The sequence below is a fragment of the Rattus norvegicus genome, chromosome 9 (assembly GCF_021556685.1).
Source record: "Rattus norvegicus strain SHRSP/BbbUtx chromosome 9, alternate assembly SHRSP_T2T, whole genome shotgun sequence".
NCBI classification, from domain to species: Eukaryota; Metazoa; Chordata; class Mammalia; order Rodentia; family Muridae; genus Rattus; species Rattus norvegicus.
This window is the reverse complement of record NC_141542.1, coordinates 79,758,654-79,785,065: the sequence shown is the minus strand read 5'-3', so window position 1 is coordinate 79,785,065 and position 26,412 is coordinate 79,758,654. Positions and strand designations below refer to the sequence as shown.

Genomic DNA, 26,412 nt, shown 5'->3' with positions numbered 1-26,412 from the left:
TGGAAGTACAATTTAAAATGTTCAAAACATTTTAATTACAGGGCTGTGATTCCAAAGTGCCATTTAAGAATGCCATTCTTTTGTAAATATGAATTCTTTCCAATTTGATTTTGAAGTCACCTGACCCCTAACCTCCATCCCCTACCCCTCCCACACACACTTTAATAGGCTTTGTTTTGATTTAGACTTTTTAATCCACCTGAAGCCACAGTTCTTGGATTTGGTCTCTGGCCTGTAGCAGGAAAGCCATAGCTTCTTTCTCTAAGAAGTGCTGTCCCACTGTCCCAAAACACACACACACACACACACACACACACACACACACACTCAGACACACACTCACACACTCACAGTCAGACACATATACACACATACACACACTCAGACACATACATACACACACATACACACATTCACACACTCACAGTCAGACACTCACACACATACACATACACACACTCAGACACACACACATACACACACTCACACACACACACTCACACACATACACATACACACACTCAGACACACACACATACACACACACATACACATACACACACTCAGACACACACACATACACATACACACTCAGACACACACACTCACACACATACACACTCAGACACACACACACAGTCAGACACACACATACACACACTCAGACACACACTCACACACTCACACAGTCAGACACACACTCACACACACATACACACACTCAGACACACACACATACACACACACTCACACACATACACACACTCAGATACACACACATATACACATACACTCACACATACACACACTCAGACACACACACATACACTCACACACACACTCACACTCACACACAGTCAGACACACACATACACACACTCACACACACTCAAGACACACACACACACACACACACACCACCTTGTTTTGCTCTGTTGAGGATCAAACCCAGAACTGTGCATACTAGGAATACTAGGAACTAAAGAGGACTGTGGCCGTCCCCCTCCTTTTTTTGGCTCTGAGTAAAATCCTTAGAATGGCTTGTCTTTCTAGATGGTTAAAGTTTCTTGCCATTGCTTTGATTAGTTGCCTCCTATACTTAAGGTGATTAAAAAAAAAAAAATCCTTGTTGTCAACAGTCCCTCCCTCCATTTTGAGTTCCTATTGTCCCTGCTCTCAGCCAGCTGCCCTGCCTCCCTCAGTAAGGCGCCCTTATTAGCTAGCGTAAAGGATGCAAAGAGCTGCCCACACGACTAAGCTGAGGAAGGCCCTTCAGCTTCATTTCTTCTGTGGTGATTGCTTGGTCTCCTGTTGCGAGGTTATTCTCATGCTGGTGAGGGATAGTCCTAGGCTCCTTGGCTGGTAGCAGGCCTCATACACAGGAAGCCCGGGTTCAATCCCCACCCCAGAAAAGAAGGTGGGCGAAGTGAGTATCCATTTGAAGAGCAGAGTAGCTCAAACCTATATGCCAGACACCCAGAATGCAGAGTAAAGGAGGATTGGATGGCCAGGGTCTAAGACTAACCTGGGACTAACACAGTGAGATCTGTCTAGTCCCAATATGTCTCCCTGCTATGTGGTTACAGAGGACAGAGTTTCCTTGTATCCTTGCTATAAGAATCGTTTTCTGCATATCCTTAACTCTTAGCTTCACTGTGGATGAGATTAAAACCTGGAAATCTAATGCAGTTCTCCGGCTTTCCCGGCATAAGCTGTAAGGCCCATTTCTTTCCTTTGTAAATCTAGGGCCTCTTTGGGGTCTCATGGAGGGGCTCGCCTTGCTTCCTTTGGGAGAATTTACTTTGAGAATGACAACAGCGACACTTGGGGGTGGACAGGGCAGCAACAAGCAGCTGAGGCTCTGGGTAGCTTTTAAAGGCAGAGTGACAGAACCTCAGTGGAAGAGCCACCTCCCCCACTGTGGGGCACAGGGGAGGTCAAGGGTGGGGGAGGGTGAGTACTCATGGTCGCATCCTGCCAGCTGTGTATCTTCCTCTGCTTTGGTTGTTTCAGGGAGAGAGGCCCCAGCTCTGCTCTGGTAGGCCTCCTAGGGAGGTGGTCTTGGATGTTTCAGTGAGCCTTTCTGTTGTAGCTTGGCCTGAGATAAAGTGTCCAACCTGTGACTATGTGTCCTTCACAGGAGGAACTTGTTTATGCAGATAATCCTTGATTTATGATGGAATTACACCTCAATAAACACATTGGAAACTGAAAATATCTTAATTGAAAACAAATTGAATACACCTCACTTACTGAACATGGTTGCTTAGCAACACTGTGTGCGCAGAGTACAGCTTTTTTCCCTCATGATTGCATGGCTGACTAAGAGCTGTGCTTGCACTGCTCAGGATCTGAAGTGTTTGTGTCATATTGCTAGCTTAGAAAAAGACCAGAATTTAAAATATAAGATACAGTTTCTACTAAATGCATATGGCTTCCTCCCCTACAAACTGAAGCCAAAATTCTAAAGCTGATCACCTACATCTGGTTATGTTTGTCTTTTGTCCAGTTTATTTCCAAAGAGAAATCGAGCGAGGTCTGTGTGCATGCATGTCAGGTGAGAAGGGAGGGGGTAGGAGAACAAAACGCAGGGACAACAGATCACTGGGATAAGTACAAACCCCAGAGAAGACAGACTTCAAAGTCAGCGAGAAGGGCTATGCCCAGACCAGAGGCACACACAGTGGGAGGGGACCGAGGGGAGCAGGGTAGGGATTACTGGGGACCTATAGGCTGAGGGGCACAGGGTGTTAGCCCAGCAGGGTTCCATGGGAGTTCTAGGTGGGGCTTGGGGCTGGCGGGTGAGTTCCACTGAGGTTCTGTGACAGAGGTGGCCAGAATGGTTCAGAGGTCTGAACTCTCTAAGGGACTTGGGGGCCAGTTGGTAAGTCAGGTAGGTTGTGTCCAGCTGTCTCCCAGGGAGGTGGCACCAGGATGAGGCTGCATAAGGCAGTGGACTTTATCTGTCACCTTGAGGGGCTGGGACATCTGGCAACTGCACAAAGGTTCAGCTGAGACTGAAAATGGATGCAGAGGCAGGGTGAAAGTAACAGTCCATACAGCTTGGTAGGACAGGATGTGAAATCCACTACCGCTGTCCTCACACTGCTCAGAGAATGGTAGAGAACCAACCCCCAACCCTATACAGTCAACCTTCCCCCTATAATTCAATATAGGCCAGCATTTTCTCAAACAAAATAAAATCAAGGGCCCAGACAAAATGATTCAATAGGTAACTTCTGTTTGATCCTCAGGTTTCAGATGATGGAACCATGGTATTAACCACACATAGAATCATGGATACACAGGTACTACACATATATACACCACATACATACACATCGCAGTCACATATACCACTTACAAATACACCACCCACACACACTCACACACACATACGTAAAACAAAAGCTTTTACATTTCAAAATGGCTTGCAGCTCAAGATTCCCTCTATGTCAAACTTGTTATCGTTTCAGTTCCACCAGAAGGGAGATAGGGACCCTGGATGAGAAGAACATCAGGGTATATCGTATCAAGCAGATTTCACCTCCACTTTTCATGCTTCATCAGAAACAACTTCTCATTTTTAGTTTCTCAGTTTGCTGTAAATAAACCTTTATTTCTTAGTGGGCACCCCCAGGCTGTGGCCTTGTCCCTCCTCTCCCTTCTGCTTCTCTTTGCTTGCCGAGCTAGCCTTTCCTGTTGACTGTTTTGCTTCCCTGTGTAGTTTTGCAGGAGCAGATTTAGCTGAAAGCCCACCCCCTTCTTCGATGTTCCCTCCAGCTACACTGTGTTTAAGAGACAGGCATGAAGCTGGGCAATGCTGGCACATGTTTTTAATCCCAGCATTCAGGAGGCAGAGGCAAATGGATCTTTGAGAGTTCGAGACCAGCCTGGAACCTCAGAATCAGTTCCAGGATAGCAGGGGTGACACAGAGAAACCCTGTCTCAAAACAACAAATTGTTTAGGACATAATGGAATGGCTGAAAAACAGATGACACACATTTCTCAGGAGGAGAGCTAGCTTTGCAGATATTAAACACCCTTTTAACCCCTTTAGAAGGAGAAACTGAATGTAGAAACAAGTGGATTTGCTGAGAATGACACACGCTGGCTCCCTTCTCAACCTGTTCTTGTCTTCTCAGATATGCCAAGATGGGCATGCTGTAAATGCCTCTTCTCAAAATCCATCCAATAGTCTTTTGAGGGTTCATTGAGCTTCCCCAGGGCAGGCACTGTGCTAGGCTCAGAGTGCATTAAGGGAAGCAGAAGTACTGTGCTGGGGTTTAGGGGGAGGGGGAGGGCAGGTAGAGTCATCAAATGGGCATTCAGTGTGTGAGCACCAATCTCCTAGTGGAAGTGCAGAGCAAAGACTCTGGTGTAGACTGAGGCCTGGGTAGTACAGGTCAGGAAGGGTTTCTGTAGCCAGGGATCATGTAAAGACATGAGTGGCTCTTTTGAAGAGCTAGTGGTTTTCTCTTCCATTTCAGCACCACCAGAAAGTTTCAGAAAGAAAAGCTTAGGGAAGTAGATTGTATCATTAACTCATGGATGACATGCTCTCTGTTTATAGAAATTATTCTCTTACCCAACTGTACTTCAGCATTTCCGTTTGATTGTCAGTCTATCCTGTCAGAATATTATGAATGTATTTCAAACACTCATCATGCCTGTTTCCAAGTCTGTGGATTAAATCTAGGGAATTTCATTTGTAAGATGGACATGCTGCCCCTCACCTGTAACCAAACTTTTCACTGTTTATTTTGCCTAGACTAGCTTTGAACTCAGACCGAAGTCCAGACTGGTCTTGAACTTGTGATCCTCTTGACTCAGCCCAACAAGAAACTAGAATTACATGTCCTCTTAACCAGTCTGGCTCCATAATGCCTCTCATTCCGTTAGCTGAAAATCAACATTTCCTTATTGCCACCACTCGAGCACACATGAATACCATACTTATTGTTCTGTATTGTCACTAACCAAGAATATGGGACCATTTCAGATCGTGAAACTGAAAGAGCGTACCCCTAAACGGGGAGCCGCATCTCTCACTCCGATCTCGGGGTGGGGTGCCCCCAGGAATCACGAGTAGCCATTCTTGATATAAAAGCACGAGGTAGCTTTATTAACGAGATCCCGGGTCTTAGCGGGATCCCAGGTCGACACGTATCTCACACAGGAGACAGAGGAATCGACCCCGAGCCTCCAAACTCGGGGGTTTATATAGGGGCATTCTCGAGGTTACACATGATTCGTCATTTCAAATGGTGCACAGTTACTTTCAGCTCGAAATTACATCAGCAAGGAGTACGTGCTCTCTAGCAGCTCAGCAGGCAGGTAGGGTGGCTCATCTCACTCAGGGGGGGTGAAGGAAGGGGAGGGGGTGGCTACAGATGGTCAATGTCCTTGGGGCTGATAGCTGGTTTGGCAAGTCCTATCTCTGGCTCTCCCTCAGGCACGTCCGGCCCTGCACATCCGGACTCTGACAATGAGTAACCTTTTAAAAACTCTAGTTCTACAAAACGATCTTATGTAGATCTTGGACTAGTGAAGCAGCACAGCCCTTCCCAGCTGGCCTACCAACTTGAGTTTGATCCCTACAACCCATGCAAAGTTGCCCAATTGTCTTCTCACCTCTATAAGTATAGAGGCACACACGCAAAGATGCACATGCACACACATATACACAATTTACATTTTCAAAAAAGAATCTAAGACCATGAGTCTAAACTCTTTGTTCTTTGCTGGGAGGGACACCATGTCCACTCCCTGATTCAGTGGTTTTCAACCCGCCATTAGAAAACATGTATTTTCCATGGTCTTAAGAAGTGAGACCAGGCTGGGGATTTAGCTCAGTGGTAGAGCGCTTACCTAGGAAGTGCAAGGCCCTGGGTTCGGTCCCCAGCTCCGAAAAAAAGAACAACAACAAAAAAAACGGGCTGGAGAGATGGCTCAGCGGTTAAGAGCACCCGACTGCTCTTCCAGAGGTCATGAGTTCAATTCCCAGCAACCACATGGTGGCCCACAACCATCTGTAAAGAGATCTGATGCCCTCTTCTGGTGTATCTGAAGACAGCTACAGTGTACTTATATATAATAAATGAATAAATAAATAAAAAAATTAAAAAAAAAAAAGAAGTGAGACCAGCTCCTCTATCTATCTCCATGACTGGGGTTACCACGGGGAACTGTAGTAAAGGGTCACAGCACCAGGAAGGCTGAGAATCTCTGCCTAGCAGTCTCATTGAGAGAAGGGAGAGTTTCAAGCAATTTAAAATTGCTTGGTTTTGGGGTTGGGGATTTAGCTCAGTGATATATATATATATGTATATGTATATATGTACATGTATATATGTATATATGTACATGTATATATGTATATGTATATGTGTATATATGTATGTATATATGTATATGTATATATGTATATATATATCATATGCAATACATACATATAAAACACCATGTACATAGACAAAATAAAAGTCACAGAGAGATAAGGATTTATCTCAGGGGGCTGGGCATTTAGCTCAGTGGTAGAGCGCTTGCCTAGCAAGCACAAGGCCCTGGGTTCGGTCCCCAGCTCTGAAAAAAAAAAAAAAAAGAAAGAAAGAAAGAAAAAAGAAAAAAAAAAAGGATTTATCTCAGTAGCAGAATGTACCTAGCTTCCTAGCTTGTCCTGTAGGGCCCTTAGGTCATATAGACCGAGAAAGACCGAGAAGTTAGTAAATTAGAGGAGAATAAAATAGAAAATTATGGTAATAAATTACTTTGCGGCACCAGTTCTGAGCGTATGTATTTTGAGCTTGCATACCTGGAGATAGCACAGATGCAACAAATTTATGGTTCAGTTCAGATAAAATGGCCGCGAGCGAAACAAAGAGCTTAGTTACCTTTGCATAGGTCCGAGTTACAGAGTAGAAATAACCAGATGTGTCTCCAGTAAGTCTCAGAGCTAAACAGTGATCAGAAAATGCTTACTTACAGGTTCCTGTCGGCGCCTTCCTCAAAACAAGGCAGGCTTTAAAAGATGCCATAAAGAGGTGGATTTGGAAAGCATACGACTTAGATATTGAGTTAGACCCTGTTTTCCACCTCTAGCATTGAAAATAAAAGTTTCTGTTGATTGAAGGGCGCGTGTTTTTGCTGGTGGCAGGAGATTTGCCGCCGTGGGGGGGGGGGGTGGTGTCACGTGTTTGCGAAAGTGGCAAAGCGGCAAGCATGCGCTTTGGCGACACAAAACAGTTGGGTGGGGCCGGCCTAGCGCAAATGCTCTCAAACAACAGTGGGTTTGATTTGGTTTGATTTGGTTTGGTTTGGTTTGGTTTGGTTTTCCGAGACCTGCGTGAGCAGATGCCAGATAGTGACTAACAAACGTCTCCCACGCCAATTGAAAGACCACGGGGTGGGGAAGACCCCCACTCAAATTTCGAGGCGACACAACCCCCAAGAACTCTTGAGAAACCGGTCTTGATGTAATAAACAAAAACAATCCACTCACTGAGCTATATATTAGTGAATGATCCTGGAAGGGAGACTCTCACTCAAGTCTCGGGAAGTTGTGGACCCCAGACACACAAGAGACCAGTCTCAATTCAATACGCAGAGGCAAGGTTTATTTCGGAGCTCCGGTTTGACACGTATCCCACGCAGGAGACAGAGGAGTCCACCATGAATGGCTGGGAGAAGGGCTATTTAAAGGAAGAAGCTACAAGCCCCAGGAGATGAGGGGACATCAAAAGGTGTCTGCACCAGTCTTCCTGAATTTTTAACCATCTGTCTTCCTGAGTCAGATCATGTTGCTGAGTTTTGAGCTAGTTTAAAACTCTATCTCTCATTAGCAGCCGTCTCTTTCCCAATTCAAACAAACAAACAAAACAAAACAAACAAACAAAAAAACCGAGAAAGACACCCTCCGTTCCCCTCAGTGTTTTTTGTAAGTAGACCACAAATGTACGTGAATTACAAGCACAAGTATGTGCTCGTCTCTTGCAAACCGAACTATGGAGATCTAGCTGTGAGTGGAGATTCTGTTTCTTCCAGAGTTCCACAGCTGTTTGGGGCACTGTCATGTTTATAACACTCTCTCACAGATGTTACATTTTATGAAATGTGACTCATTCGGGTGGTACTGCATATCTTCAACTGGGAAGAAATCCCAGAGGGTAAATGGTTACATAAGTCAGCTTCACTCACAACCTGAAATATTTTAGCAAAATATTCTTGGGAGACAAAAAGAAAAGAAAAAAAAAGCAGCCTGATATTTCTATGCTTAAAACCGAAAGGCCAATGTTTTCATACTCGTATTTTAAAACTTGTTACTTTTGGCTTGTATGCCCATGCGTTTGGGTGTCGGGTGTTTGTGTGGAACTTGGAGGTTAGCTTGTGGTTAGTCACTTTTCTACTTCCTTTGTTGTGGTTCCAGGGATCAAACACAGGTTATCAGACCTCTTTGCATGATCCTTTTACCCACTGAGCCATCTTGCTGCCCTGATTTTAGATTCTTTTTTTATTACGATTGAGAGAAGGTTATGGGGGTATTTTTATTTGGCCAGATCTTGTTTGACTTGCAAATGTTTGCCTGAATCTCTTGTTTTGTGTCTTGGTCCTACCGTTTGTCCTACTTGCTTAAATAAAAAAATTAGAGACATTTTTTCCTCAGAGTTTAATTTTTCATGTTTACTATCAGTGCTTCAAGATGGAAGCTAAATAAATAATAAAGAAAAACATAAAAACCAAGTACAAGTGTTTTTTTTACGCACACCAGAGGTCATTGGATCCCATTAAAGATGGCTCCTCTGGAAGAGCAGTCCATGTTCTTAGCCCCTGAGCCATCTCTCCAGTGCACAAGTGTTTTGTGGTTTTTTTTGGTTTTTTTTGTTTTTTTTGGTTTTTTTTTTTTTTTTTGGTTTTTTTTTTCCGGAACTGGGGACCGAACCCAGGGCCTTCCGCTTCCTAGGCAAGCGCTCTAACCACTGAGCTAAATCCCCAACCCCGTGTTTTTTAATATATAAGAATTTACTCCCCCTCCAAAATGACCAAGTAGAACACAATTTTAGGAGATAACAATGCCATCAGCATAATTTACTAAAATGAAAAAGGAATGCCAATTGTGCACACTGGAAATTATGCAGACTATTTTACTATTATTGGGTAAAACTTTCCAGCTTCCAGAAACTTCCCCTCTTTCAAACTACAAATTCAAAGCTGCATAATAACATTAAACTACAAAATTCAGTTCAGAGAAATAGTGAATTGTTATTCAAATTTTGGCATTAAGAACGTTTTAATCTGTTAAAAAAATGCAATGAGTGTGTTGAAACAGGTGGGGGAAAAGGGACTGACAACTGATGGGTTCAACATGTTGAAAATACTCAGTTATACAAAGGCAAAAAAAAAGTCAAGAGAAAGAATGTATTGTAAATGACAGCCTTTCTGGGTCTGGATATGGTGTTCATGCTTATAATTGCAGCACTAGAAAGACTAAGCTGGCAAAAGAGTTTGCAGCCAGTCTGAGCTCTACAGAGAAACAAATATCCTGTACAAACATACATACAGGATTCTTTCTCCAAGATAGACAGATGTGCTGTTCTTACATTATAACATGAAGGAGGGCTTTTTGAAGATTGCTTGTTTATGGAAACTTTTATAAAACAGAATTATTGACTCTTCGTGATTCATCTTTTACTAAAGCAATATCATGGAGCCAATGTACTATTCTCAAAGCTCATCCATCATTTTGCTTCTCAGCCAGCTGGGAAAGACAGCCATTGAGCAGAATCATAAAAGTTCAGATTACAGTGCTAGAGAAATGCAGTAGCCTGCTTACCTAGCATGTGCCAATCCCTAGGTTGGAACCTCAGCAATGAAGAAACAGGGTACATGGCAAAGCCTTGTAAGCCCAGATGCCTAGAGGTCAAAACAAAGGCTATTTTCAATATGCAGGGCAGTTTTAACTATGTCATCTTACCAGCTCTGTGTTTCTTGTAAATTCTTCAATTTTTCTAATCTTTACTTTGCTACTATGAACATAGAGAAGAAAAGCTCATAATTTATGTTTCTTTTCACAGACCCTTGACTTGAGGAAAAAGGTAGTGAGAGCCCCTTTAGTGCATGTCTTAGTGCCGTCTAGAATGTCCAGTTCAGTAGCATTGAGCTCTGTGAACTTTTAGAGAACTTGGTCAGCACAGCACTGTTTGGTTTGTTGGTTGGTAGGCTCTTAGCTGTTCCAATTTTGAGCAGACGTCTTGTCCTGAAAACCAAAATTATCCTAGTTTGCTAATTTAAATAACTATTTTGTTGTTTATTGATTAATATAGATAAGTGTGTGTGTGTGTGTGTGTGTGTGTGTGTGTGTGTGTGTGTGTCCCCTCATGCTACAGGTTACTTATGCAGGTAAAGGACAACTTACAGATGTCAATTCTCCCACCATGTGGATCCTGGGATTGAACCCAGGTTGTCAGACATTAGTGACAAGTACTTTAACTTACTGGGCCATCTCACAAACTGAGAAATCCACCTCCTTCTGCCTCCTGCTTGCTGGGATGATTAAAGTACTTGTATCTCCACCACCTGGCCTAAGACCTGTTTTGGTTTTGTTTTTTGTTTTTTTGTTTTGTTTTGTTTTGGGTTTTTTTTGTTGTTGTTTAAAGACTTATTTATTTATTATATATAAGTACACTGTGTAGCTGTCTCCAGACATACCAGAAGAGGGCATCAGATCTCATTACAGATGGTTGTGAGCTACCATGTGGTTGCTGGGATTTGAACTCAGGACCTCTGGAAGAGCAATAAGTACTCTTAACCGCTGAGCCATCTCTCCAGCCCCTAAGACCTATTTTAAACAGGAATTTCAGTGACTACCTTTCTTTTCATTGCCATGGACTTTTAATGATAAAAATAATTAATAATTATTTTAATAATTTAATAATTAATTTAATAATTAAAGGTGTTTAATGATGGTACATCTCCATACTACCACAGGATAATTGTGAACAGTGGACAGGTTTCTTCAGCCTGTGCTTTTTTTTATGTGCCCTCCTGTTTAGTAGGAGAAAAAAAAAAAAGCAAAAGTATGTTCAGATATATTCTTGTATGAAAGGGAGAAAGAGTCCAAATTGCTGTCGGCTCTCCTCCTGCATTGTTGACTGCTGTGTGGGACACAATTGCTACTGTTACCACAACATGCTTTCCTTCCACAAGCTTTGTCAAGCTCACTTCTTATCACCCTGCAGGATGAATGGCCCTGTTCTGTTAAGTGACTTCTGTCTCAGTCTATTCTGCAGATTCCCTCCTTATTGTTTCTCTTCCTTTAAAAGACCAGCCCGAGTCTTGCTTTAGGACAGGAAGTGTCGGGGTTGGGGATTTAGCTCAGTGGTAGAGCGCTTGCCTAGCAAGCGCAAGGCCCTGGGTTCGGTCCCCAGCTCTGGAAAAAAAGAAAAAAGAAGAAGAGAGAAAAAAAAAGACAGGAAGTGTCTTGATGTAAATTAAACTAAGAATATAGGGGCTGCCAAGTCCGTTTCCACCCGAAATCTGGCATTTCCCCTGGACTGCTATAGATATCACTGACAGCGCGTGGCTGATAATCAAAACATGCCAAGTAATGTTGAAATAAAGAGTGTGGCTATGGTAGCACACACAGACACATTCTCATTGTGTGCCCTGGCTTCTTGGAAACCCTTCTTGATCTGCAGATTTCAAATCACAGTTTAAGATTCCAGATCTAGACAAGCTAGTTCTGTTTAGCATTTTTTTTCTTTAAGTTTTGTTTTCATTTTTTCTCTCTCCTCCCCTGTCTTCTTTGGATTGGGATCAAACCCAGGGCCTTGCTCACCCAATTCATGCACAGAAAATAAAATAACTAAATCTTAAAAACAAACAAACAAACAAACAACAGACATTTTAAAAAGGAAGAGGACACTGTCCAGAGGTGTATTTTCTTATAATTCTTTGTGAAGCTAAATATTGATATTTTGGGGGGATAGACACAGAAATCACCAACTAAAGCTACAGAAAGATAACACTTGTAAATTCCATACCAAGTCAATATTTTCACACTATGAAACCAGAAAGAAGACTGCAAGTTTGAGACTCGCCTGGATGTCAGAGAAAGTGCCAGGCTAGCTAGGGCTCATCCCTTGGCCTTCTTCCTGCTCAATGAGGAAAAGAGAACACAGAGAAAAACATGGAATATGTAAAACCTTCTTAGAACAAATAAATTCCTACTGTAGCTGGCTGTGGTGATGCACATCTTTATCTTTAATTCTAGCACTGGGGAGGCAGACGTAGGTGGATTTTTGTGAAGTCTAGTCTAGCCTGGTGTACATAATGTGTTTGAGGCTGACCACAGCTATATAGTGAGACCCTATCTCAAAAATGAACAATAATAAAAGAAACTCCCTCCACTTCCTACCTTCCACCATATTTCTACTGCTTTGTTCTAAGCTTGTAAGGATCCATCTTTGCAATTACTGAGCGTGCTTTGGGTCAAGCACTAAACAAGCCACTTTTTGAGGATTTCTTCACAGTAACTTTTATGAGTCTGTATTATGTATGTGTTTTTTCATACACACAAGTTGGGGGTTTGGGGATGGTTGTCCATGAAGGCCATAAGGGGATATTGGATAATTTAGAGGTAGTTAGAGATATTTGTGAGCTGCCTGATGTTCGGGCCGGGACGAGACGGCCCATCCTCTGATGACTGCAGTGAGTGAGTAAGTTCAACGGCTCAGGCTTCTCCCTAGCCTCACCACAGCTACCTTATGCTTCAGGATACAAAGGGTGAGAAAGCAGGCTTCAGAGAAGCAGGTGGTTTGTTCAATATGTCACAGTCAGGAGGCAGTTGGCCTTGGGTTTGAAAGTGAGGAGGGAGTTCAGAGCCTACTGTGTTGTCTGGTGTTTAAAGTACCCCTGTGTGCTGGTTGTTATAATACTTACAAAGTATTAGTCCGAGAAATTGCCCCTGACCCAACATTGAACAGTCACAAGACTGTACAAGCAAGGACACTAATTTCTGGGTGGGGCCAAAAAAGCAACTGGTGCATAAGTAGCCGGCGACATTCTTGAATGTGTGCTGCCCCCTCTTTCCCAAACTGTCCAAGCGAGGTATGGGAGACAAACAGGAAGATCAGTTTGCAAGTCCTTTTCTGAGCAGACTCTGATCTCAGCACAGAGTGGGCAGACGTCATTTCATTTCCGTTTGACTTCCTTTGCCTTCTTGTTTGGTTGGGGGTGTTTGTGTGTTTGTTTTGTTGTTTGTTTGTTTAAATGTAAAAAGAAAATCTTTTTCTTTCTCCCAATGTCACTGCTTCAACAACTAAGTAATAGATCTAAATTCTTCAAATTAGCTACATTGTATCCAAGATAGATTTTCCCAGCGCCAGCTCAACAGGAGTGTTACTGTGAAGGTTTTGCTTAGCTCAGCTCTTCAGTTGCTGCATTCCCGTCTTTCAGGAGTATCTCCCCCATCTGGACTCTAAGGCCTGCTAAGCCCCGTTCCACTTTCAGATTTCAAGTGTGGTAACTGTCTCCCTAGTTTCATTCAATTTTTTTTTTCTAACTCATTTCCCAAACTGCTACCAGATGATTTTTGACAAAAACAAAGATTTGGTATGTCATTCCTTGCTGAAAACATTTTTCCTTGCTCCCAACTGGCAGTGTAATAAAATCCAAACCCTTAAATGGAACATTCAAAGACCGTCCACAGAACACTCCCTCATGTTCTCTCTTGCTTCCATCCACACCAAAACAAGTCCACTTCTTGGAATACGCCAAAGAGTATTTTCATTTATCTTATGTGCATAGCATTAAGCAATAAGTGACACGATGATGTCTGAAGAAAACCCAACACTTCTCTATTAAAGGAAAGGGCATATTGAGATTGTAGTTGAAAAGGTACACACCAGCAGGGGCTGTCCTATAATACCAACTTCTGTGGAGACCTTTTGGTGCTGCTCATAGAGATTTTGGCAAGTACCTGTCACTGGGCTCAAGGAAGAAGGCTCAGATAAGAATATTCCCATTTGGGCTAATGCAATGATCAAGATAAGCACAGTCAAGGAATGTGTGACTTCCCCTTTGTCTGGATAATCCTGTTACACCCCCAGACCCAGCGACTCTGGGGACCTTATTGCTTTGTTTCATTGCTTACCTTGTCTGACCTCTTTGATCTTGACCTTGCTTGATCACTTTGTCTTTGATCTGAGAACTGACTGTATTCTTTGAATGAATGTACCTAGATCGATATAAAAGCAGACTGAGAAGAAATAGAGCTGTTCCAGCTTCAGAACTGGCTGGAGTCAGTTCTGAACACAACACTATGGTATTGTCTAATTGTCCTTGCTCCTGCCCTGGGGACTGACTGAACTGGCTTGGTGGAACTTCAATCTTCCATTCTTTTGTTGTTGTTGTTTCTCTCTCTCTCTTCTTCTCTCTCTCTCTCTCTTTCTCTCTCTCCCTCTCTCTCCTCCCCTTCCACCCTTCCTCCCTTCTTCCTTCCCTTCCTTTGTCAAAATTTAACAATGTACTCAGCCTGGAACTCACTATATACCCAGGTAGGCCTTGAACTCATTGAGATCCCCACCCCTCCCACCCCCACCTTTGGAGCTTCAGGGTTTTGCTATACACAACCTACAGCTCCTGTTTAAGCTCCTGTGGCAAGATGGAGACTGTAGATTCTATTCTCAGCATTGGAAACAGCACAAAAATGTCTTTGTTTCCCTTGGGTAAATAAACAGGGTATTTCGTAAACCCTTGGTATGCCTTGACCCCTTCCAAGGGACTGTTCACGCAAAGGGCGGCAGAATACTCTACTAGTGCCAAACATCTTGAGTACATTCTGGGGTGTGGTATATCGTTCATGTCTGATAATTAGTGAAGAAGAGGGAACAATGACATAAGTTACCCCCACCCCCACCCTGTGCCTACACGTGCAGCCACACGAGCACAGCTGAGCCTGCACACGCATGCTCTCTGCAGTGAAAAAGAAAATGAAAATAGTTCTTTCTCTGAGTATGGCAGCCCCCTGCATGCAATCCCAGCACTGAGGAGCTGGAGGAGGATCGGGAATTCAGGAGTTTGAGGTCACCCTAGATTACAGGAAACTTGGTCTTATCTTTATGGCAGCAAGCGTTTGTTGACAATTGACTCCTGGGTCATGAATCTGTGGCTTTCATCCAAGTTTCTGTCCTGTTAATATATTATTTCTTATTTCTTTTGCCATTCCTTCCAATTATCCTGCCATAGGCAAGATATACGTTCTTTCAAAGGCCCATGCTTTTAAAGCTTTTCTTCCTTCCTTCCTTCCTTCCTTTCTTCCTTCCTTCCTTCCTTCCTTTCTTTCTTTTTTTTTTTTCTTTTTCTTTTTTTCAAAGCTGGGGACCGAACCCAGGGCCTTGCCCTTGCTAGGCAAGCGCTCTACCGCTGAGCTAAATCCCCAACCCCCTTTCCTTCCTTTCTTTCTTTCCTTCTTTCTTTCAAATATGTGAGTACATTGTCACTGTCTTCAGTCACACCAGAAGAGGGCATCGGACCCCATTTAAGATGGTTGTGAAACACCATGTGGTTGCTGAGAATTGACCTCAGGATCTCTGGAAGGGCAGTCAATGCTCTTAACAGCCAAGCCATCTTTCCAGCCCTTTTATTTCTTTTCTTTTCTTTTCTTCTCTTTTCTTTTCTCTTCTTTTCTTTTCTTTCTTTAGGCAGAGTCTAACTATATTATCTTGGCTGGCCTAGAACTCTCTATCTACATAGACCAGGCTGGCCTTCCTCTAACTCACAGAGATCCACTTGTCCCTGCCTCTTGAGTGCAGGGGGTGGGGAGGGGGATTAAGTGCATGTCTTTCCATGCCTGGCTGAAGGCCCTTGGGTTTTTGTTTTTGTTTTTGTTTTTTTAATTTATTTATATGAATACACTGTAACTGTCTTCAGACACACCAGAAGAGGGCATCAGATCCCATTACAAATGGTTGTGAGCCACCATGTGGTTGCTGGGATTTGAACTCAGGACCGATGGAAGAGCAATCAGTGCTCTAAACCACCAAGTCATCTCTTCAGCTCCCAGGCCCTTGGTTTTAATACAATAAACAGTTTGCCATTGAGCTTCTCTTTTTCCAGTCAGCATGCACAAAAGTCAACATCATCAAATCTTCACCATCAAAGTAGATTACAGTTCACAGTCCCTTCAGGGTCTGTTAAGAGCACATCTCTTCCATGGTTTAGGAAAACCCGTGTCCCTCAAAGTTACAAACTCAACCTCTTGACCTGCACCACATAGTCTGATAGAAGGAAGCATTGTTTTTGAGATAACACAGGTCCCATGGTAGGATAGGATCTCCTCAAACTCCAGAAGTTCTGATCCTCCTGAGTGCTGAGATGTTGGTAACTAAAACCAACGCTTCCTTCCCTCTGCAGCCACGTTTTGTCTACTGCCACATGTCCTCTCCCTGAAATTCTCTGGGTCCCCTCACCTCCCTTGAGTCCTCTGGGTTTTATAGACTATTTGTCACTAGGCTTTCTGACAAAAGTCTTACAGTAAAACGTATTTATTCAGAAAAACAGTTTCAAGCTTTATCATCTACTCAGTCCCGACTAGATCAGAAGCCAGTGTGTTTAACTCAGTAAATTCCTGTCTGCTCCAGAACTGGACAGATGCTTGAATGTGTGAATAAATGTACCCGAGGAATGTGATCGCTTGGGCCATCACAGCAACTGAATCCCTGACTATGTCACTTCACATTCTCAGGCAACCAGACCGCGGCTGTCAAAGACAGTTTCTGCAGCTTGGCTCTGTCCCAAACATTTTCCACACGTTTCTAGCAGATTCCAGTGTCCCTGGCCCTGTCTACACTGCAGCTTGGTGGTTATTTTAGTGGCAAGTCAAATGTTTTATGATTATAAATATCTTTATTAGCTTTTATTACAGTCAGAATTATTTACTGACCTTCCAGCAGCACAAATGGTTTTAAACTAAAACAGTAGCTATTTTTCTATTTCCAGTCAGGCCTAAAAACCTCACTGTGACATTATTATGCTCTTCCAAATTGAGGAAACTGTACATCTCAGTACAAAGTCACTGCAATCTAAGACACTTGAGCTGCCTACTTAATAAAAACATTTCCTTTAAATGGGAGTTTGAAGACCTAGTGTCTGCTTGCTACCCATCTTTTCTTGTTCTTGTCCAGTGTAACTCCTTTATAGTGATTAGTTTACCCATGAGGTTCATTCTTACCTCCCTCTGCCTCTCAGAAGTCCACACATGTGCATACATGCATAAATACATGCATGTGCCTGTGTGCATGTTTGTGTTTATATTTGTCTTGATACAGCTCTACTTACTTAGACTAAAGGACATTTTAATGTCTTCCTTCATATGACTTCCCCCTTCTCTTTTACTCACCAAAAATGAGTAGATAACGCAACATGATGGGATTTACTACGTAAGTTTTTTTGTTTTATTTCTTAGAACATGGGTGTGTGTGTGTGTGTGTGTGTGTGTGTGTGTGTGTGTGTGTGTGTGTTTAAGTTGCACAGGCTGGCCTTGAACTCACACAGATCCCCCTGCCTCTGCTTGCAGAGTGCTGGGATTAAAGGTGTGTACCAGTACACATGGTTTAAGATTTTTAGGAATGTGAGTTCAAGGTTAGCCCTGGTCTACAAAGTATGTTACAGAGACTGTAAAGAGAAATCCTGTCTCAACCAAATGAATAAGATAAAGACATCTGTGGGGCTGAGTGGGGAAGAGGGCTCAGTATTTAAGGGCACTTGTAACTCTTGTAGAAAACCTGGATCCCAGGTACCCACAAGAAAGATGGCTCACAGCCACCTGTGCCTCCAGTTCCAGAAATCTCACACCATCTTCTGACTTCCATGGCATGAGGAACACACATGGTTCATAACATGTATATGCAGGTAAAACACTCACACACATACAATAAATACAACTATCTCTAAAAATGTTTAAAATCATATATGTGCTGGGAATGGTAGCACATGCCTTTAATCCAGCACTTAGGAGGCAGAAGCAGGAGAGTTCAAGTCAGCCTGGTCTACAGTGAGTTTCAGGACATCCAGGGCTACAGACTGAGACCTTGCCTCAAAATAAATAGGCATGAGGGACTGGAGAAATGGCTCAGCTGTTAAGAGTACTGGATGCTCTTCTAGAGGGACCCAGGTTCAATTTCCAGCACCCCCATGGCAGCTCACAAGTATCTTCTTCCAGGAGATCCATGACACCAGGCAGGAATGATACATATATTTATGTGTGAAGGCAAAATAAAATAAATCTTAAAAAAAAAAAAGGAGGCATGAAACTGTTTAGGGGAACAGGGAACTAAATAGAGGAAGGACAGATGTATTGAGACTCCATAGAGAAACAGAACCAAGAGAATTAGAACAGATTAAGGCGCTTTACTAGGTTAGCTTACTCAGTGCAATCAGAGTAGCTCAACAATGGCTTCCTCCTGCTGGAGACGCTGAGAAACCAGCAGTCTGAGTACCTCAACATCCCCAGTCCACAACCAAGGGCTGGGAGGATTCCTGGAGCCCTCTGGTCCTCCATCCATGCTGGCAGCTTGAAAATGCTGGCTCTGATATCAGCAAGGGACAGCAACACCCTGCAGTAACGGGGCAGATGAGCTTGCCCTGGAGAGCTGAGGTACTCAGGCAAAAGTGATCCTTCCTTCTTCCACCATCTTCTGTCTGGCTTGCCACTGGGAGACACTACCCACATTTAGGTGGCTCCTCTCACTTCGTATAACCTATTGTGAAAAGGCCAGGCAGAGTGACTCATGCCTCTAATCCCAGCACCCTGTGAGCTTGGTTCCAGACTGGTCTCCACAGTGAGTTCTAGGACAGCCAGAGATACATAACGAGTCCCTGCCTGGTAAAACAAACAAACAAACAAACAAAAAAAAAAACAAAACAAAAAAACCCAACAAAGTTTAAAAGGGAGGAAAGGAAGAAAGCCCCTTAGAGTAGCACCCAGCAGTAGCTGTTTGCTGATTCCAGATCCAGTCAGGTTGACAGGCACTATTCACTGTCACAGCCATCCTCCTCTTGACACTCAATCGAATTACCTTACATCACACCTAACTTCCAAACGAAAACAGTGCCAAAGCCACAATTCTGCCTCATGTGCTATGACCTACGCACCCAACTGAAATTGCCAGCTGGCCTTCCGCCCTAGACAAGATCACTGTAATTACCTCCTTGTTTCTACCAGTAGGCTTTTATCATAGCAGAAACAGGGATTTCTATGTAATACAAAGCAGAAAATATTTGCTTAAAAATCCTTCTTCAATGGGACTGCAGATATGGCTCAGCAGTAAAAACACTGGCTTCCCTTCCAGAGACCCTAGGTCGGCTTCCTAGCGCCCCACACGGTGGTTTACAGCCATATGCAACTCCAATGCTCCCCTTTGCCCCCTGTAGGCTCATACATGGTACATATGCAGGCAAAATACCCATACGTTTATATGTATATTTTTTAATTAAAAATAATTCTTTGGGCTGGAGAGATGGCTCAGTGGTTAAGAGCACTGACTGCTCTTCCAGAGGTCCTGAGTTCAATTCCCAGCAACCACTTGGTGGCTCACAACCACCTGTAATGGGATCTGATGCCCTCTTCTGGTGTGTCTGGAGACAGCCACAGTGTACTTATATATAATAAATAAATAAATCTTTAAAAGAAATAATTCTTCAACTGCCTACATAATCTAATCACAACCTCACTGAACTTCATTTTTTCTTTTCTCTTTTAAAAAAGTATTTATATTTTTATTTATTTATTCTGAGTTGGGATACAACATGACATGCATATGGAGGTCAGAGGACAAACTCCTCTCCTCTCCTTCTACTACTAGGTTCTGCGCTCAAACCCAGGTTTTTCTTCAGGATTGGCACCAATCCCCTTTACCTACTGATCCACTATTTTTTAAAAATAATTTTAAAATATATATTTTATGTGTTTTGTTTTGCCTGCATGTATTTATCTGAGCACTACATGTGTGCAATGCCAGCAGAGGCCAGAAGAGGGCAGCAGATACCACAAGGCTAGACTTGCCCAAAGTTGTGAGCCATGCTGTGGGTACTAGAATGCAATTGGGATCCTTTAGAACAGCCAGTGAGTGCTCTTAACCACTGAGCCATCTCTTCACCCTCCCACTGATGTACCTTGCTAGCTCCCTTTCCTTTATTACTATTGCCCAGCTTTTTAAATCATAGTCTGAAAATTTTCGAATTACATCTATGTAATTATCTATCTACCCACCCACCCACATTAGATCATGCATCATGGAACGCTTATAGATTTAAGAACAAGTTTTGGGGGGGCTGGAGAGACGGCTCAGTGGTTAAGAGCACTGACTGCTCTTCCAGAGGTCCTGAGTTCAAATCCCAGCAACCACATGGTGGCTCACAACCATCTGTAATGAGATCTGATGCCCTTTTCTGGTGTGTCTGAGGACAATGTACTCATATATAATAAAGAAATAAATCTTAAAAAAAAAAAAAAGAACAAGTTTTGGAAGACAATTCTTTCCTTCCACCATGGGTCCTGGGATTCAATTTTCGGTCCTTAGGTGTGGCAGCAAGTGTATTAACCAGCAACAGCCATCTTGCTAGCCAATCTTCAACTCCTTGTTGTGCTTGAGGATCTTACTGTTTCTGGACGCAGTAGGTCTGTGTTTGCTGTCGTCACTCCTCCAGTGACTTCCTGCTTCTTTCTCCAGTGAACTTTTCAACAGTTTCTTCCTGTCTCAATTACTGAAATCCAGGCATGCCTTTAATCCCAGTTCTTGGGAGGCAGAGGCAGGTGGATCTCTGTGAGTTCTGGGCTTCCCTGGTCTACAAATTGAGTTCTGTTATAGTCAGGGCTGTTAAATAGAGAAACCCTGTCTTGAAGAAATGAAAAATAAACAAAACAAAATAAACGAAAGCCAAAGCAAACAATCACAAAGAAAATTAGTCACCTCCAGTCACCTTCCTTTGCTCTACCCTCTCATTTTCTATGTCTTTACTGTCATTTAACACAGTACATAATTTTTTAAAACTTATTATTTTATGTTTTACTAAAAAAACAAAACCAAAAACAACCCTCAAAAGGTTCATTGAGATGGCTCAGCAGGTTAAGGGATCGATGTTTAGCCTGGTGAACTGAATTTGATCCCTGGGACCCACATCGTGCAAGGAAAGATCTGTTCCTCCTGAAATTTGTCCTGTGACCTCTATATGTATGCCATGGCATGCAGACCAACACACTAATAAGATGTAATTTACAGCTACTCATTTTTTTTAACTACATCTCTGCTAGAATCTAACATTTGGGGAGGGGGTGTGCGTCTCATTTAGTACTGGATCTGGAGAATGGTTGCTGATGTGTGTGTGAGGAAGGAGGATCTCCAGGATGAAGGCAGCCTGGCAAACATGCACACAGCTTAGGAAGGAAAGAAAAGGAAAAAGAGAGGAAAGGACTGCAGAGGAAGAAAGGATAGAAAGGGCTCTGGCCAAACATTCACAAGGTCCCAGGTTCCGTCCCCAGACCCACATACACCAGACATGACAGGGCATGCCTATAACCCACTACTCAGGCGGTTGAGACAAGATTGCTGCTTTTGAGGTCAGCCTGGGCTACATACATAGTGAGTTCACAACAAGCCTAAGAGAGCCAAACATTAAACAAACAAACAAACACCCCCACAAAACCTGAGATTGAACACTCAACACAGGAAATTTGATCCAATGTAAAATTGATTAATTTTTGTTGTGTTGTAAGGCTCGAAGTGAGTCTTAACTACCGGGAAACCTCCCAGCCTCCAAGTGAGACACAAGAATGGGGTTTGATGCAAACGCAAGAGGTTTAATTTCCAGTGTGTCAGGGTCGACCTTCAATCAGCTCCTCATGGCGAGTGACTGGAAGGCAACCCTGAATGGCTATAGCAAACAGGTTTTATACTTTTTGAGGTACAGGTTACATCAGCAATGTTTCAGTTTAAACTTACATGACATTCCTTCGAGCTCTATCTGGGACAAGAGGGTCAGGTGACTGTCAGTCAGTACATTCTGCGGATTTTCAAGAATGTCCTGTCCCTGCTCCTCCCGAGAACTTTGGGTGGAGAATGGAACTTGGCATAGCCTTGACCTGAGGCAGGAAGGTGGTACTTGGCCTAATCTTGACCTGAGGTGGTGGGTGTAAAGCTGGCGAAAGCCCTTAGGGTCCTCATAACCTACCTACTTCCTACCAGGCCAAGCCTCCTAATAGCTCTTATGTTTCAGTAAAAACTAGAGTCCTTCAGTGTGCATGTGTTTTTTCAAGACAGGGTTTCTCTATGTAGTCTGGGCTGTCCTGGAACTGACTCTGTAAACCAGGTTGGTCTTAAACTCATAGAGATCCACTTGCCTCTGCCTCCTGAGTGCTGAGATTAGAGATGTATGCTACTACTGTCTAGCTACTTTTCGTCATAATTACAAAAAAAAATTTCAAGTTAATTCAAAGGAAAGAAGTTGATGTGAAAATTATATGGTTATGCTGACATTTACTCCAAAAGATATCTTTTATTTAGGTGTGATGGCTTATCCCCATCTCTGACCATTTGGAAGACTGAGGCAGGAGAATTGCTGTGAGGCGTAAGCCAATCTAGACTGTACAGTGGGATACAAAGCCATCTACGAGCCCTACAGCGTGATAGCCTATTCCAAGAAGAGGAAGAAAGGCAACACCAGAAACTCAATGTCAAAATACAACAAAAGTAAAGCTATCTTCTAACTGAAAAACCATTTAGCTATATTGATATAGAACTCTGATTGCTGTATTTGCAATCCCATCATCCTTAGGGTTGGGCTCTTAGCCCTTAGAGTGTCTGCTTGGCCTATTCAAGGCCCCTAATTTAATTCCTAACATGACAAAAAAAAAATATCCTGGGCCTAAAATACATTCTGGTCAAAATCTTCAGTCTTACTGGTATCTTGGAAAAGGAAGGATCCAGAATGTATTTTTTCTCAAGCTAGAGCTTAAGAAGTCAGGACTACGATTACGGATCTGGAACTCACCACTGTGCAGGTATCCATCTGTTTCCCTTAGCATCTGATATAAACTAACGCATACTAGGAGCCTAATAAATGCCTGCTGAGTGTCAAGATTCTTTCAATGCACCATAATGGGCTACAAGTATTAAGGGCAGAGGACTTGACCTGTACAGTAGATCATTTTCCACGTAACAATTACTGAATCACAGATGAACTCTCAAAACCTTTGAGCCAGTGTGTGTAATCTGTGAGCCTGGGACTTAGACATCTGTAGTATAAACACAAGCCCTTCCAAAAAGAACCCATGTCTTAGTCATAAAATGTTGTACTTTTCAATTTATGTCTTGCATTCATCAAACTTAATTCTTAAGCTTTTCTTTTTCCTTTAAACATTATTTTTCCAGATTTCCTCACTCTCCACCTATAAGATCATCATGGAAGTCTCAAGGGAAATGCTATTTGAAGAACTGGACAACTACTCCTATGCCTTAGAATATTACTCCCAGGAACCTGACGCAGAGGAGAATGTGTACCCGGGAATCGTTCACTGGATCTCCCTGCTCTTATATGCCCTTGCGTTTGTTCTGGGAATTCCAGGGAATGCCATCGTCATTTGGTTCATGGGATTCAAGTGGAAGAAGACGGTCACCACTCTTTGGTTTCTCAATCTGGCCATTGCAGACTTCGTCTTTGTTCTCTTCCTGCCTCTGTATATTTCCTATGTGGCACTGAGTTTCCACTGGCCCTTTGGCCGATGGCTCTGCAAGCTTAATTCCTTCATTGCCCAACTGAACATGTTTTCCAGTGTATTCTTCTTGACAGTGATTAGCCTGGACCGCTACATTCACTTGATCCACCCTGGCTTGTCTCATCCGCACCGGACCCTGAAGAACTCACTGCTTGTTGTTCTATTTGTCTGGCTGTTGGCTTCTCTGCTCGGAGGTCCTACCCTGTACTTCCGGGACACCGTGGAGGTTAACAACCGCATTATTTGTTATAACAACTTCCAGGAGTATGAGCTCACCCTGATGAGACACCACGTTCTGACCTGGGTGAAGTTCCTTTTTGGCTACCTCTTGCCTTTGCTGACAATGAGCTCCTGCTACCTGTGCCTCATCTTCAAGACGAAGAAGCAAAACATTCTGATATCCAGTAAGCATCTCTGGATGATCCTGTCTGTGGTCATCGCCTTCATGGTTTGCTGGACTCCTTTTCACCTGTTCAGCATTTGGGAACTCAGCATTCATCACAATAGCTCTTTCCAGAACGTGCTGCAGGGCGGAATCCCTCTCTCTACTGGCTTGGCCTTCCTCAACAGCTGCTTAAACCCCATCCTTTACGTTCTAATAAGCAAGAAGTTTCAAGCTCGCTTCAGGGCCTCTGTTGCCGAGGTACTAAAGCGGTCACTGTGGGAGGCCAGTTGCTCTGGTACAGTGAGTGAACAACTCAGGAGTGCTGAAACCAAGAGCCTGTCTCTCCTAGAAACTGCCCAATGAGTATTTTGTGCCCAGAAAACCAGTGCAAAGTTTCTGTGGGAGCCTCATAACCAATCCTTTCAGATTAGGATTTGTTCCGATCTAAAATGATTGTATTTTTGTTCGGTTACGTTTTTGCATGGGTATAAAAGGCAGGATCTCTTCCTTGCAATTTAAATCATGTATCTTTCTGCCTGCCCTCTGGTGGCAATTCTGATACTGACACCCTAAAAGTTTCCCCCACTCTTTTAGCCTTCGTCTATTAATGTACGCAATATATGTATCAGATTAAATAATTTTTATAGTGTATACCACATCATATTAATCATCTCTGTTGAAAAACTATCAGGCTGACTTTTTTTCTGGTTTGCTTTTGAGTCATTTTGTGTGTGTGTATGTTAATGTATTTATAGATGTACATGTATGTAGACTGTAACTAAATCATTTTTCTCATGGAGACACTCTCTTTTTTTTTGAGACAGGGTTTTTCAGTTGTCTAGAGCTCACCAACCAGGCTAAAATAGCTAGCCAGCAAGTGCCAGAGATCTGCCTAGCTACACCTCAACGAGATTGCCAGTGCTTTCTCTAATGTGTGTTCCAGGAGTTGAACTCAGGTTGTCCTTGAATGCACTCTGGCTAAGGTGGGCCAGCTCCCCAGCTCCCTCATCATCACCTTTTCAGTCAAAAACAAAAAAACAAAAAAACCAAACAAACAAACAAAAAAAAAGCCAACCCTTTTGTTTGGGGTAAGGTCTCACTATGTATGCTAGGCTGGACTCAAGCTTCCATAAACTATAAAGTATTAGTTGGCTATGGATTTAAAACTTCCATTCCTGTTAACTGTTTATTTAGTAAGTTGCTTAAAACAACAATTTATTGTTAGTATAGCTCAATTCTGAGTTTCTGGAATATAAACAAGACAGGGTGATTTGACCCTGCTTCTTATGCTTGGAGCTTCAGGTAGGTAATAATGCTAATGGCCTTATCTTGGAATACTTGGGCTAGTTAATCAGTAGATCTTGTCCTTCCTCTTGTAATTGCTCCATGACCTCTCCGGGGGTCACCAGACTTCCAGCTGCAAGCCGCATGTGCTCTGCTATTGAGCCACATCCACAGTCCTCTTACAGGTTATGAATGTCATACACACAGCATTGTTTCCACCATATCAAATTGGCCAAAGCAAGACTAGGCTGGCTCAGAACGAAAGGGAGGGGACAGACTCTTTGCCCCTTTATGAAATATGTCTACAATTTTGTGTTCATTCTTAGTCCTCCAGAACATCATGGTTATGGAAAATTCTAGCTAAGTACAAGTGTGTAGATTACTATAAACATGTTTCCAGATGGTATAGATGCTCTTCAGAGAGCATGCACTGACAGCACAATTCTATCTTGTTCTTTTGTTTACAGAGACACGAGAATAAGATGAATAAAATGTACCTTTGTCTGTTCTCCAGAAGCCCTAGAATACCAAGTGGTGCCCTCTGCCGGCTCTCGTGACTCTGACAGGGCCCCAGCCAGCTCTCTTGGTTCTGCTACGGCCCCCAGCCTGCTCTCATGCTTCTGACATGCTCTGCAGCAGGCTCTAACAGTTCTGCTCTAACCCTTTCTCTGCTTTCAGGCTTTTGACAATACTGCCCTCTGCTGGCCCTCATGATTCTAACCTGGAAAAAACTTCTACTACTTTAGGACGGGTCTGTTGAAGTATATTCTCCTTAGTACATGTTTTATTGAATCTATGTATGAACGTGAAGCTTCCCTCACTGAAGGTAGTCAACATAAAACCAGACTGAGAGCAAGAGTACTGTCTGACTGAAGTAACTGAATTATTCTTCTAGAGTCCTATCTATAAAATACAGAAAACTTTGTTTTTAAGACAATGTTTCTTTGTATACACAACTCTCATGGACTTTATAAC

At 42.9% G+C, this 26,412-nt stretch overlaps 1 protein-coding gene across 2 annotated transcripts in view; it reads left to right on the top strand.

Moving 5' to 3' along the window:
- The window catches only part of Cmklr2 (chemerin chemokine-like receptor 2), a 34,157-nt gene extending 7,786 nt beyond the window's left edge, over window positions 1–26,371 (top strand). The window contains exon 2 of one of the 2 annotated variants that reach the window (XM_087564776.1): window positions 23,425–26,371. In XM_087564776.1, coding sequence (XP_087420902.1) covers window positions 23,455–24,516 — 1,062 coding nt within the window. In that variant the 5' untranslated portion in view covers window positions 23,425–23,454 and the 3' untranslated portion in view covers window positions 24,517–26,371. 2 annotated transcript variants of the gene reach the window in all.
- The last annotated feature ends 41 nt before the right edge of the window (window positions 26,372–26,412 follow it).